This window comes from Nerophis lumbriciformis, linkage group LG07 (assembly GCF_033978685.3).
Source record: "Nerophis lumbriciformis linkage group LG07, RoL_Nlum_v2.1, whole genome shotgun sequence".
Lineage (NCBI taxonomy): Eukaryota > Metazoa > Chordata > Actinopteri > Syngnathiformes > Syngnathidae > Nerophis > Nerophis lumbriciformis.
Window position 1 is genome coordinate 25,754,981 of NC_084554.2, and position 14,693 is coordinate 25,769,673.

Here is a 14,693-nt window from a genome sequence, read left to right on the forward strand (position 1 = left end):
ATACTTCTCTTGTTGCCTTATTTGTATTTGACTTTATTAAATGTTTGGGTAGAAGTTTATTTAACAAAACCAGTCTTTGTTTAAGTAGTGTACAAATATATCACGGCTGTTATCTATTTAATGGAGGAATGTAGTTAATCATAGAACTGGCACCCAATGTCATTAAAAGTACTGATTTTTCATTGAGAATCTTTTTTATTGAGAATTGATTCTGAATCAAATTGTTACCCCTAAGAATCAAATCGGATTGTGTGGTGCCCAAACATTCACAGCCCTACCGTTTAGCGTAAAATCCCTACTGGCCAGTAGAGAGAAACCTATAAACAGTTGTATTTTGACACAAAAACTTTTTTATATACACAATGGAAGTAATACAGAGTCAAAATATTACGTGTATTTTTCCTTCGTAGAGTTGGAAAACAATAATGGATAGCGGTAGATCACATGGAGTATATCTGCCTTGATTTCATTCATTCAAAACAGCCACAAGCAACATCGTTAGTCTTAATTTATTTAATAATGTAAGAATTATATGTCTGTATATAAAAATGTAGACAATGTCAGACATGCAAACCACCAATAAGACTTAGACTTCAAAATAATTCACTCCATAGTGTGTATTATAAATGGTGAAAAAAAAGTGGTTTATCTCTGATGATTGTAATAACCACAATAACCAAAGCACATTAATACATTACAAAGCAATGGAGAGTTGTTGTTATTGGTTCAGTCTGGATTTGACAGCTACAAGCTCTAGCATGTAGCATTCTCTTCCTCTACTTACATTCACACTTAGAAAAAACAAGCTATAATGAAAACTGGAACTTCACATGTAAGTGTGATAGTAGAAGAAACCAGATTATTTGAAAAATCAGACTGATTTGGTTCACCAACCGACTGTCAAGGCGCAGATGTTTAAATGATCATGTTGTTTCCTTGGCAACAGGAGGACCAGCCAGAAGAGATTCCAGAGATTCCAGATTGTGACCTGGAAATGGGAATCCTGCCCAAGGAGATCAGGAAGCTGGTGGAAAGGCGCAAACATGTTAAACAGCTGATGAAACAACATGACATCAACCCGGACCTCTACCTGCAGGTACACACATGCACACACACTTGCAGCTCACACAAGCAAACATAACAACATGTTAATGCTGTTAAATCATTGTTTTGTATGAATGTGTGCCTCTTTCAGTATGACATCCGCCAGAAGGCTTTGAAACTAACGGCTAACAGCATGTATGGCTGCCTGGGATTTAGCTACAGTCGCTTCTATGCCAAACCACTGGCCGCCCTGGTCACACACAAGGGTCGAGAGGTAAGTCTAACATGTGTACGCACCCTAATAATTTCAACACAATCTTACACATTAAATAGAGAATACATTTATCCAAATAGAAGCGGTCTGATTGTTGCAGTGTGGCAAAAAGAAGCTATCCTTACGCCAGCCACAAGAGGGCAATCCTGCATTATAATCTATCCTCCAAACATTTCCCTCATGTCCCTCATGTCTGCGGTCCCCTTAGCGCCACTTTAACTGTCATGCCTAAAATAAATAAATATATGTCTTCTCTAATAAAGTGTACAGTAAATATTGTCTAATTATAGTTACAAAGACAAACCTGTGTTGCGTTCCATGTTAAATTTGATGCAAATACTTCTTTCAGCACTCCATAATGGAATAACACGGCTGTTCGTGCGCTTAGTAAATAGGCGCTAAGAGATGTGTCTTGCGTGACAGCTAAATCTGGTCTAGTAACAGAACACCTTGCACTTGCCATGTCAGTGGTAGCCCTCGTGTTCGTTTAATGAGCTCTAACAGTGAACATCCTCAGTGGAGCCGTAAGGTTGTGCCTCAGGGGAGTCCTTCATTAAGATCTACATTGTGTTCCTAATAGAGGGCAGGGTTGTAACTCTTGTGGGTGTTTTTGTTATTCTGTCAGCCTCTTTGTGCCTTTTAGTCATTTAGTAGCTCAAACAACTTTGTCACATGTCAGCTTTTCTTGCTTCAGTTAGATAGCAGACTGCCCATTTTCCATTATGAGCTGTTTTCATGCATAGTACGACTTTACTACTGTATTCATTCATGGCATCACGAGCCTCTTAAACACAGACTCTGTGGATTTATTACTCACAATTGAAACAATATCCGACATTTATTCGAGTTGGGCTTTTCTGCACAACAAAGCAAAACGGAATATTGACACTAACTCTTCAATATTTCCGTGTGTGCTCTCACGGGGCCACCCAGCATTCCTTAGTCAGATAAGTAGATGTGTGACGATGCCTGCGGCAGCATCTGATGTGACATGTAAACAACCCTATTCTTCACACTCCTGTTTTGGCAGCGTTCTGATTCTGTTATGGCTCTTGTGTTCCCCCTAGTACTGTAATCTACTTGTGGCAGTGGGCGGCTATGACGCATGCTCATTTTGTTTTTATGAACATTGTGAGGCAAAAAGTGAGCAAAAAAACGAAACAAATATTTTTAGAAATAAGTGCTGTAAAATTATTAGTTTTTTTTCACACTTTTGAATTTGGAGTCATCATAATTAATCACAGGTTATTAATTTAAATTAACTTAAAAAGGACCCCTGTATGTGAACATAAATGCAACTTTATTGTCAGAATGTTGTCGAGGAACATTTTAAAAAATGTTTCACATTAATGCACTACATTTGTTTGCTCGAAACTTGCCAACAGTTTTATCTTAAGTCCAGTCAGGGTTTAAGGTGAAATATGCCAGCGAGCTCATCAGTCGGAGTCTCCTCACTCATCTTTACACCGACGTATACATTGATCTGATCACTATATACTATAACAACTAGGGATGTCCCGATCCGATATTTGGATCAGATCGGCCGCCGATATTTGCAAAAAAATGCGTATCGGCAAGGCATGGGAAAATGCCGATCCAGATTCAGTTTAAAAAAATAAACTCCGGTCCGTGTTTTCCAACGCACCGATTTAAATAATACATTCCACTTTTCTGCTGCTCCCTAATTTCCGTTCCGCATTTTCCAGCACACCTTCAACACATCCACAGGTCTGTGGATTCTCACGCAGTTGCTTTTAGCTGCGGACATTACACGACAGGCTCTTCTCACTCTTTCCTGTGTCTCCCTCTCACAGACAGCAAGCGCACCTTCTTACACACGTCACATACTGTCACGTCATACGTCACATACTGTCACGTCATACGTCACATATGTATACGTCCTCCCCGAGCAGAGAGGTAGCAGCATGGCTAACGTTAGCTGTGATGCTAGCGCAGCCGCTAAGGTGCGCGCCTGTGCAATTGCGCTCTGCGCACGGCAAATCTATGCCACGCACAAAATCAAATAAAAAAATAAGTGCATAACAATTTTCGACACACGGACACGACAGCGAAAACAGTTTCCGTCATCATTGTTCAAATATTGTAACATCTGTCGAGACGCGTATCTCCATTCGGTGCCACACGCCCACACCATGAAAATGCCGAGGCAAACATTTCCAGATCAACACCGTATGAAAAACATAGTGATTTTTTTAGTTGTGATTTCCTTCTCTGCATGAAAGTTTAAAAGTAGCATATATTAATGCAGTATGAAGAAGAATGTTTTAATGTAGACACATAGAATCATCATACTGCTGTGATTATATGCATCAAGTGTTCATTCAAGGCTAAGGCAAAATATCGAGATATATATTGTGTATCGCAATATGGCCTTAAAATATCGCAATATTAAAAAGCCATATCGCCCAGCCCTAGCTCAATGATGCCATTTCTGTTTGTCATGTATAATTTTGTCTATTTTGTGTTTATCCTTGATTAAACAGGTCAGTTTCTTGTTACCAACCTTTGTGTATTATTCAAACTCCCCTAATTCAGCTGGCTAGTTGTTATCAAGAGTACTAAAACCCTTTTCAACATGATTCTGACAACTAAGTAGGCTAAATAACTTGAACCTTTAATACATCCTCGGATAGGCCAGTATCGGTCAGTATTGGTATCTGATCGGAAGTGCAAAAACAATATCGGTATCGGATCGGAAGTGCAAAAACCTGGATCGGGACATCCCGCATAACAATCCGCACCGCCTTTCAGGTTACCATTTGTGGTTAAGGTAAAGGAGTTTGTACAGTCAAAATACATTGTGTGATTAATTATGTACATGATTAATGCAGAAAAATGTGATTAATCACATGATCACATGAATTAACTCTATTTCTGACAGAAATGTTAAAATTAACTTTCTTCTGTCGCTTTGTTTTGTGTTATTATTTTTTTTAGCAAGATGGACGCAGCATGCTCTACTTGTTGAGAAGAGTGATACATGCTTTCCACAAAGTTGCTAGATTTGTCGCTAGTTTCTTTAAAAAAAATAATCTCTAGGTGTCTGAATGCTGGTTACTTTTGCTAAGTTTTTAACACTGTTTCCTCCTCTTGCGTCTTCTTATTCTTATTCTCTGGCAGACCAGGGGTATGAGGTTTGTTAGAAGGCAGCGTTACGATGCCATCTACTGTATGTACCGGTAGTTGTAACAACAAAATGCATTCACGGACAGTCCTGTTTTAATGGCAAACAGGTAGTGACAAATCTATTTAAGGTGGGCCAAATGTATTTGTGGCGGGCCACATTCTTAATATATAATGATAAATGATAAATGGGTTGTACTTGTATAGCGCTTTCCACATTTACCCATTCACACACACATTCATACACTGATGGAGGGAGCTGCCATGCAAGGCGCTTACCAGCACCCATCAGGAGCAAGGGTGAAGTGTCTTGCTCAGGACACAACAGACATGACGAGGTTGGTACTAGGAGGGGATTGAACCAGGGACCCTCGGGTTGCGCACGGCCACTCTCCCACTGCGCCACGATTGAATATAAATGGATACACTGACTACACTATATAATAAGGGTGTTCTGATATAACTTCCGATACCAATATAAGAGTCTTGAGTATTTGGAGATACAGATATTGATCCGTTATATCAACATGAATCATAAATCATTGTTATTATGACGCAGTAAGTTAAATGTTCCGCACACTTTTTGTTACTGGATACTTTCTAATACTCTTCTGCCTTGTAGACTTGTATCTGTAAGTAATATGCAACTATAATTATTTGATACTTCTTTGTGCTAACAAATGTCATGTTTTTTGTAAACTTAAAATACCCATATAGAGTGGAAAAACTTATTGACTTTATATGCTTAATTGTGTTTCATTGTATCCATTAAAACATATCCAATTACTTTCTAAAACGGACGCAGGAAGATGTACAGAGCGCCAATTAATCCTTGAAGGCGCTGCCTTTGCATACTGGCCCAGTCACATACTATCTACGGCTTGACACACGCACTAGCGAATGCAAGCATACTTGATCAACAGCCATACAGGTCACACTGAGGGTGGCCGTATAAACAACTTTAACACTGTTACAAATATGCGCCACAGTGTGAACCCACACCAAACAAGAATGACAAACACATTTTGGGAGAACATCCGCACCGTAACACAACATAAACACAACAGAACAAATACCCAGAACCCCTTGCAGATGCTTGTTTTCATTCAGAAAAGTATACCTCTCACACGTGATGACAAGGAGAAAAAGAATTAGCCCACTCTTTGAGCTTCATTTGTTGCACAAATAGACTAATAGTCTGGACTGAGTGAAGCTGTTTTATTTATGTTTTGTGCCTTTTTTCCCCATGCACTTTAAAGGATGGCTGTGTTTTCTACTAGTCTAGACTGAAGCAGTTTTATTAATGTTCACGCACTTTAAAGGATGGCTGTGTTATCTACTAGTCTAGACTGAAGCAGTTTTTTTATTTTTGTACCTTTCTTGTTTTTATTTGCACATTTTTGTTACTCATGCAAATAAGTTAAGAACAGGGCAGATTGAGCCCAGTTTATAGTATACTCTGGATTGAAGCTGTGTGCCTTCATTGTTTTTGTAGCTGTTGTTTTGAGGCATGTTTAAAAAAAAAAAAGCACTTTGTGAAAGTCCAAAGTACAGTGTTTCCCATAGTTGTAGTGGGTATCAGGATTATTTCAGGGAGAGCATGTCCCACATTCCAAGCTGCTGTTTTGTGGCATGTTAAAAAAATAATGCAGCGGGGCATCACAACAAAATTAGGCATAATAATGTGTTAATTCCACGACTATATATATCGGTATCGGTTGATATCGATATCGGTAATTAAGATTTGAACAATATTGGATATCGGCAAAAAAGCCATTATGGGACATCCCTAGTTGCAAGTGATAAACGCTTATTTAGTGAAAATAAAATACATGTAAAACTGCTAGATTAAAGATGCATCAATAATAGATTTTTAATCAAATCATAGCTCCTGAATCGTAATCGAATCGTGAGGTGGCCAAAGATTCCTACCTCTAGTTGTAGGCATTAGATACTGTTTGTACGTAACACACACACGCATGCGTTAGCTTTGTGTTTGGTCAGCTTAATGATAACGATTTGGCAAACTTTAGTGACTAACAATGGCTATAATTGAATGTATAACCTACAACTTGACTACAAATTGTTAGTTGCTTCTCTTGGACTGCGTTTGTGTGCGCGCACGCACTGCCTGCGTGTACAAGTGTAAATGTTATGTTTAACAATGCCTTCCATGAGCAAGCCGATGGGGTTCTTGTTATATTTTTTGCAAACAACTCCTTGAGAATACTTATTACCGTATTTTCCGCACTATAAGCCGCCCCGGGTTATTAGCCGCACCTTCAATGAATGGCATATTTCAAAACTTTGTCCACCTATAAGCCGCCCCGGACTATAAGCCGCGCCTACGCTGCGTTAAAGGGAATGTCAAAAAAACAGTCAGATAGGTCAGTCAAACTTTAATAATATATTAAAAACTAGCGTTCTAACAACTCTGTCCCAAAATGTACGCAAATGTGCAATCACAAACATAGTAAAATTCAAAATAGTGCAGAGCAATAGCAACATAATGTTGCTCGAACGTTAATGTCACAACACACAAAATAAACATAGCGCTCACTTTCTGAAGTTATTCTTCATTCGTAAATCCTTCGAATTCTTCGTCTTCGGTGTCCGAATTGAAAAGTGTGTGTATAAGGTAAGACATATTATCTGGCACTTTGTTTCGCAATATTATGCAAACACAACTTTTCTTACCTTCTGGTACCTGCTGATCTGTATTTGGGATCTCTATAAATCCTGAAAAATTGTGCGAGTCCGCCTTTGTAGTCCGTGACGACACCGTAGTCTATAAGCGTCTTTTCATGAACCGGAAACACCAAGAAGCACCACCTTTAAAATCATCCAGGTGAAGTTCGCTTGCTAGCGTTGTTGCCTTCATTCGAATAGTGATGGTGCTGACACTTCTGCTTGCTGCTCTCTGCTCAACAACCCACTGTTCGAGTTTGTCCTCCAACAGTTGCCATCTTGCTTTGTTCCCTCCGAAACTCTGTTTTGTCTTCTTTACCTGGCGCAGGTCATCTTCTTGCTTCCTCCACCTACGCACCATTGATTCATTTATGTTATATTCTCTTGCTGCTGCTCTATTTCCGTGTTCTTCGGCATGACTTATTGCCTTAAGTTTAAATTCTGCGTTATACGCGTGTCGCTTAGTAGGAGCCATTTTGTGGTCTGGTCTTTACAGATGTAAACACACAAAGGAAATGAAACGAAAATCCGCGCGCTTCTTCTTCTTCCGGGGGCGGGTGGTTGCTTACAGTAGAAGAAGAAGCGCTTCCTGTTCTATGGGGGCGGGTGCTTACCTTGGCGGTTGCTTGCGTAGAATAAGAAGCGCTTCCTGTTCTACCGGGAAAAAAGATGGCGGCTGTTTACCGAAGTTGCGAGACCTAAACTTTATGAAAATGAATCTTAATATTTATCCATATATAAAGCGCACCGGGTTAAAAGCCGCACTGTCAGCTTTTGAGTAAATTTGTGGTTTTTAGGTGCGGCTAATGGTGCGGAAAATACGGTACGTATGTCTAGCTTGTGCGATATTGTGTACATAGCTGTTGTTAAGCTGCGAGCTTTTAGTAGCCTCTAGCATACCATGTTTACCTTTTGATACAAGCTGTCTTTCAGCATTTTATTGTGGATTAATTGCGAGTCGCTAAATGGCGCGGCTAATGACACAGTGAACTCTGTAACATCCTCCCAAAACATCCGGTCTAACTTGCTAGCATTGGCTTATAGCTGGGGTTGAAAATAACTTTGTTTTCCAACCATTGTGAAACAAACCTTAAGCAGCGGTCCTGCTAACACAGCCTTGCTGCCGACATAATCCTGCTGCTGAAGTTTGTTCCTCAACCTGCAGCTCGGCGTAATATGCACGCCCGAAGCCTCTCCAGGTGTCTCAATTTCACCCGGGCTATGAAGCAAAGATGTCCTCGCGGCTCTCGCTTCTACCTAGTAACTCTTCCAGCACATTGCCTGTAAAGTGTCAACTCTTTTATACCACAACACTGATTGTGAGAGATAACATAGCTATAAATATCCGCTTTTTCATGGTGTATGGAAGCGATTTTATCAGAGGTTTTAGATTGAAGCAAATATACCAATAATCTGATTCTTGTATTTCGGGGCAGTTTCCGATATCCATATTGGATCGGTACACTATTACTAGCATCAAGATTTGTGTCAGATGTGCTTTCCTGAAGGATGGAAATCTCAATGTCAAGGATGTCCAAAGTGCAGCCCGATTGCCGTTTTCGGTGCGGAGCACATCTGCATACTGTCAAAATAAAATGTATTCATTATAACTATTGCTGGTTATTTTACTAGTATGCTCTGTTACTACCTATAACACACAGATTAAATTTTTTTCTTCAAGTATTTGGTAGTTATTAAGCTACTTTGGCTTGGCTTTAGCATCGTTAATGCACAAAATATATCAAAGTGCCCCGCACGTTCTTCAGTTTTTGTGAATGTGAAACTCTGGAAACATTTTTGACACCCATATATGCTGAGCTCGCATTATAACCTGTAATAAAGTTACACTTCAACAGCTGGATCAAGCTTTGCTATCTAAAACCAATAGTCATTGACGCCAACGAGCCAAGTTTGACCAAAATTTAAGCCGTTTTGATGGCATTTTCATGTGGCCCTGACATAAAATAGCCGCTAGTCAAGCGCTTCTTAGTAGTTTTCGACTGCACCAAGACAGAGTCCAGCTGGCATTTATAAGCGGTTTATTTGTGGCCATTGCTGTTTGCACCCCACACCCTCGTTTTAATCGTCACATTTGCACTCTACTTCTGTATCGTGATTTAGGAGGCTTTTTATTTTTGTAATTGTAACACGCACACACCTCCGTTGTCCGTTGTGCAAATCAAACACTGCCACACCGCATTCCGCATCCTGTCTGTTTGGACGGGTGTCGGGTGGGAATGCATTTGGTTTATTTATTGATTGACGTTTTAAAAGGACGCCTAATGTGGCAGGATGAAGGTTATGTGGTTTCAAAGACTGGAAGGCGGGCTTTGAAAGGGATGACATACTTTTGGTTGCGCGTCTCATCACTTGCGGCAAGTTAATAAGGGCAAGGCCCCCCCCCCACTTATCTCCCTTTCGGACTCTTATGTCTTGAGCTTGTTTGATCTTATCATTTGAGTTTAAATGTTTGGCTGCGCTCACATCCGTGTGCGTCTATTTGGGTTTATAATCATCACCGTGTGTGTGTGCGCACAAGTGCTACTGGCCGAACTCTGCCCTTTGTCGGTGGACCATTTGTTGTTGGCCGACTCTGTCCTGGTATGTGTGGGTATTAAGCCGGGAGAGGAGGTGGGGGCGATGGTATTAAGAGGAAAGGGAAGGTTTCAGATTACATGGCCGTGGGTCCGCCGCAGATTGATGTCCCGCTCAACCCCTCTGTTATTTTGGGTTCTTTTGTATGTTCGCCAGCGAAGCGTTGGCCGCAGAGGAAGATTTATATGAAACGTGGACAACAAGCAGTTATAATTGGATGCTAAATGCATTCATCACACCAGGAAGACATTTATTGTCCAGAGAGCACTGGCATATGGCCAATTCATGATTTCATACTTGATACACTTTGAAGTAAAAGCATTTAGATGAGGGTTTAGCTGCAGGGAAAGACTCCAGGATCTGTTGCTGGTGTTAATTTTCTGTCGCCGTGTTAATGTTGCTACTCGCAAATTGAGTGTCTGTGGCGCCGCAAAGCTCAGCACTTGACTGCCTTTTATTTTGCTCTTCATTAGGCCTCTTTTGGATCGGCGCTCAGCTGCTGATTATAAAAAGCAACCGTGTCGTCCTAATCAAGTGATGTAAACCATGCAGCCCGCTGGAAGCTGCTGATTGTTATGGAATGCATATTGGTTTGACCTTTGACATCTTTGCCAGCAAATCTGACAGCCGTCAGCAGGTGTGTGTATCAGGGTGCAGGATGACTCCCTAAAAGCCGTGTAATTGAGTCTCTGTCCTTGTGTTTAAAAACAGCCTGACAGGAGCTCGTAGTTGACATTATTGGATGGCATGCACAGTGAGGGATAGACGCGAGCTTGGGTAACAGGCGAGGGTGCCGAGAGGTCAGAGAGTCATTTAGGTTAACCCCCCATGGTGCAAATGTGTTTGCTTGTAATCAAGTGAAGGTAAATATTGTTGCCCTCAGTGTCTCTTCAGGTTTTGTATTATTCCTCTTGTCTCAGCAATGACGGATCATTCCCCGAATTAGACACTAGAATCCTTCGACCATCTGATCATGTGTCGTTTGTGTGTGACATTGTTGTCCTCGTTTTCTTTCACTCGATAGCTGCTACTGTCTCGTAATCAAAGGGGGTCATTTTTACATTTCCTCGAATAAGAGACACCCATTGCACGTGTGTGTGTCTGCATGTTTGTGTGTGTCGGTGTGGCAACGAGGGCTGCATGTTTCCACGATCCTCTTGTCACCATTAAAGAGTCGGCTTTACTCCGGACTTAACAAATAGTCACATGGGAGCAGCGCTGCTATTTTGGCCCCATTAGCTCGTCTGTGGTGGCAGAAGGCCGAATGGGACGAGATTTCCGCCTGCAAACTGTCACTTCAGTAACACTCGCTAACGAGGCCATTTGAGACTGGAGAAATGGCTGGGCTTGTACTTGACATTAGATTAATGTAATGTCTGCTGTCTCAGGCCCCGTTTACACTAAGCTGGATAAGGTTATCCAGGGTAAATCACACCTAACCTTATCCGTGTCCACACACAACAATGCCACCGTTTAAGACCCCTGCCCCCCTCCGTCCGCCGGCGCAACGCGACCTAGTACGCATGCGCGGAAAATGCGCACGTCATAGTCATCTCCAGTGTTGCTTTGTGTGCAAGTTCTTAAATTTAACTTATCTGAACAATATCCAGTGTTGTGGTATTTCAATTAACTGGAATCCAGTGTGCTGTGTGGCCCTATTGTAGTGAATCACACCTGAGACATCATAAATTAATAAATTCTTTATTAGACACGTAAACAATGTGATAAAGAACATTTTACATCAATCAATCTAGGGATCTAGATATCTGGTCAGGACACTCCTCACTCTTTTGCCTTCACCTTCATTGTCCATTCGTTTTTGGTGACTTTATATACTCTGGACCTAGACGTTGAGTCTGCGACATACATGACGGACAATAACTGATACAGTCTGCTTTGCCAGTCCAAATGCATTCGCCGTTTTGCTTGACGGCCAGGTAATACAAAGCACATGCTATCTTTTTTATCACATCCACGGGAGCTCACATTCTCGTTGTCTCTCCTTTGACAAATGGACAAAGTTTTTCGTTAAGTAGAATCACAGCTGACCCGGACATTGGAAAGTTCTCTTGCCGTCTGAGAAGTGTTTTATTCCAAATAGCTGCAATCGCTTTCTCCTAAGGTATTCATGTGTGATTTCCACAAGCGTCTGTACATTTAGAAGAAGGAGAAACACGGGCATGTCTGCATGACTCGCCTTCATATTTCCAGAGGTTAGCTCCGAACTACGAAACCGCTTTATTATGAAGCTGGCTGTGGCGTGTTCTTTCTGACGTCACTTCCTGTGTGGGCGAGGTCTTTCTGACGTCACTTCCTCTCCAAACTCACTTTGTAAACGATCAATGAGTCCATACAAAGCTAAGTGCCGGAGATTCAAGAATTACACGGCTGATTTACCCGTGTGAAAATTTGTCCGAGGAGGGGGACCTTAAACACTGGTTTAGTGTGGCTGAAACGGGGCTTAGGCTAAATAATTATTTGTTTAAGGGGTTAAACGACTTTGTGTAGACATGGCCTCAATCCAGGTTGCTCAGTCAGATGTGAATGAGAGGATCATTCTCAAATCAATGTTTTTTTTCATAATTTAAAATAGCACAAAATATGAAATAAAGCCTTTTCTACTGTGCTTTTGTTCCCAAAGTACCACACTTCTTAAACACACTTCCTACACCAAATAATTAGAGGTGGACAATAATTATTGGCTTGATAATCTGCCTTCTATAGGTAGTCATAAACTCGATAGCTAATTGTGTAAACAAACCTAGATTGTCCAATACTTACTTAATCCATCAGAGGAAGACATCCCGCTTGCCACCTGCAGCAAATATAAATACAAATACATATGTCTTCCACACATTAAACCTGACCAGCCTCTCCAAACGTCGGCGACGTCAAGACGGTTCCTCAAAAGCCTGCCCTGCCAAAGAAGCTACCCAAAGTGAGCCAAATAGAAAGACTGTTCCCACCGCCGCTGTGTCCGAACATTGCAAAAAGCTCCCTACTATGTTGCATGTCTCTAATGCGATCTACCATGGAAATGGAAATGCTAAACAACCAGCCCCCCACTATCACTAAAGTCACTTTACCCCTGTTGGCAAGAAAACCACCGGACACAAATTGTGCTTCCGAGCCGCCGCTATTTATCAGATGTACTGTACTGTACTGTTTTCCAGCAAAATATGATGTGATCGACACATTCCTACAAACACTGACAGCTTAAAGGATGTCAGTGTATGTAAAGGCGGTGGGGCGGTATAGCTCGGTTGGTACAGCGGCCGTGCCAGCAACTTGAGGGTTGCAGGTTCGGTCCCCGCTTCCGCCATCCTAGTCACTGCTGTTGTGTCCTTGGGCAGGACACTTTACCCACCTGCTCCCAGTGCCACCCACACTGGTTCAAATGTAACTTAGATAATGGGTTTCACAATGTAAAGCGCTTTGAGTCACTTGAGAAAAAGCGCTATATAAATGTAATTCACTTCACTTCACTAAAGGATGTCAGCTTATGCAAAACCAACTTTTTCCATTAGTCCAGAAACTGTGAAATCAAAACATGGAAGCATGGCGGAGATATTTATAAAACAATCTTGCCCTTCTTTATACTTGCTCCAAACAAGTAGTTTGGAATTTGAGTAGCTAGTGAAATATTTTTCCTGAATTAGGTCAGCGGATATCTCCATGTATGGTAGAGATTTCACGAATAATATTTTAGCCTTTTTATTCAGTTGTAGTCAATACGTTTCTTATTTTTCTCTTTCTTCTTGTTGTGGGAAAGACTGGCTCATACCTGAACATGCAGGCTAAAACCCTGCACTGTTGCCATCTGTAATAAAAAGTACAGTTTAGTTCTAACTTATACAGGTATCTGTCACTAGACTCGATATGGACGCACCAAATGTGCTTCTCGATGTTCTCTTTGTAACATTTGTTGTTTGGCCCAAATGAAATGGCTTGCCGTCATGGCTATACATTAGGGTTGTGCGGTATAAACAATATACGATAGAAATAATATAAATTGGGCGTGATCTAGATTTATTTTCTATTGAACTATCGTGTATATCAGGGGTAGGGAACCTATGGCTCGCGAGCCAAGTGTGGCTCTTTTGATGACTGCATCTGGCTCTCGGATAAATCTTAATGAATAATTCCGCTGGAAATCACAGTGTTAAAAATAACGTTCAAAATATAAAACATTCTCATGCATTTTTCTACCGCACCTGTTCAAGGTTGCGGGTGGCTCAGCCAATCCCAGCTGTCCTTCGGGGTACAGGAGGGTCGCAATAATGGTAAGAAGTATTTTATTTATTATTGGTTAGCTTTAGAATAACATTGTGACTAAAAAGAATAAGATACTTATTATACTCTGGCAACACTAAAATTGGCCCTAGTGTGTGAATGTGAGTGTGAATGTTGTCTGTCTATCTGTGTTGGCCCTGTGATGAGGTGGCGACTTGTCCAGGGTGTACCCCGTTTTCCGCCTGAATGCAGCTGGGATAGGCTCCTGCACCTCCCGCAACCCCAAAAGGGACAACGGTAGAAAATGGAGGATGGATTGTACTCTAAAAATGTTGTTTCTTACTTAAAAATGCACGCATTTATTTGTATTCATTGTTAGAAAATATTATTTGGCTCTCACGGAAATACATTTTACAATTTGTGGCTTTCATGGCTCTCTCAGCCAAAAAGGTTCCTGACCCCTGGTGTATATGCATGTTAATGACCCATTCGAGTCCTGTAACGCCAAATTGAGAGCAACAAGGTGCAACAGGCTGCAAGGAATGTGTCGTCACTTGCAATGTAGCATCCTGAGGGCAAGCGAGTGTGGCTAAAGTATGTACATCCGCAGTGCAGAGCTGCTTCGAAGTTACTAATGGTCGCTTCCATGGTTGCAAATAAACAAATGACTACTTTGTTGACATTCATCCATGCTCTCGTCGTAAAGTTCTTTCAA

General features: G+C 41.2%; 1 protein-coding gene across 2 annotated transcripts in view; it reads left to right on the forward strand.

Annotated features, from left to right (window-relative positions):
• Positions 1–14,693, forward strand: part of pola1 (polymerase (DNA directed), alpha 1) — a 134,298-nt gene that overhangs the window by 41,732 nt on the left and 77,873 nt on the right. For both annotated transcript variants that reach the window (XM_061965594.2, XM_061965593.2), the window contains 2 exons: positions 947–1,096; positions 1,196–1,318. In XM_061965594.2, the coding sequence (XP_061821578.1) occupies positions 947–1,096; positions 1,196–1,318 (273 nt within the window). The remainder of the gene's footprint in view (positions 1–946; positions 1,097–1,195; positions 1,319–14,693) is intronic.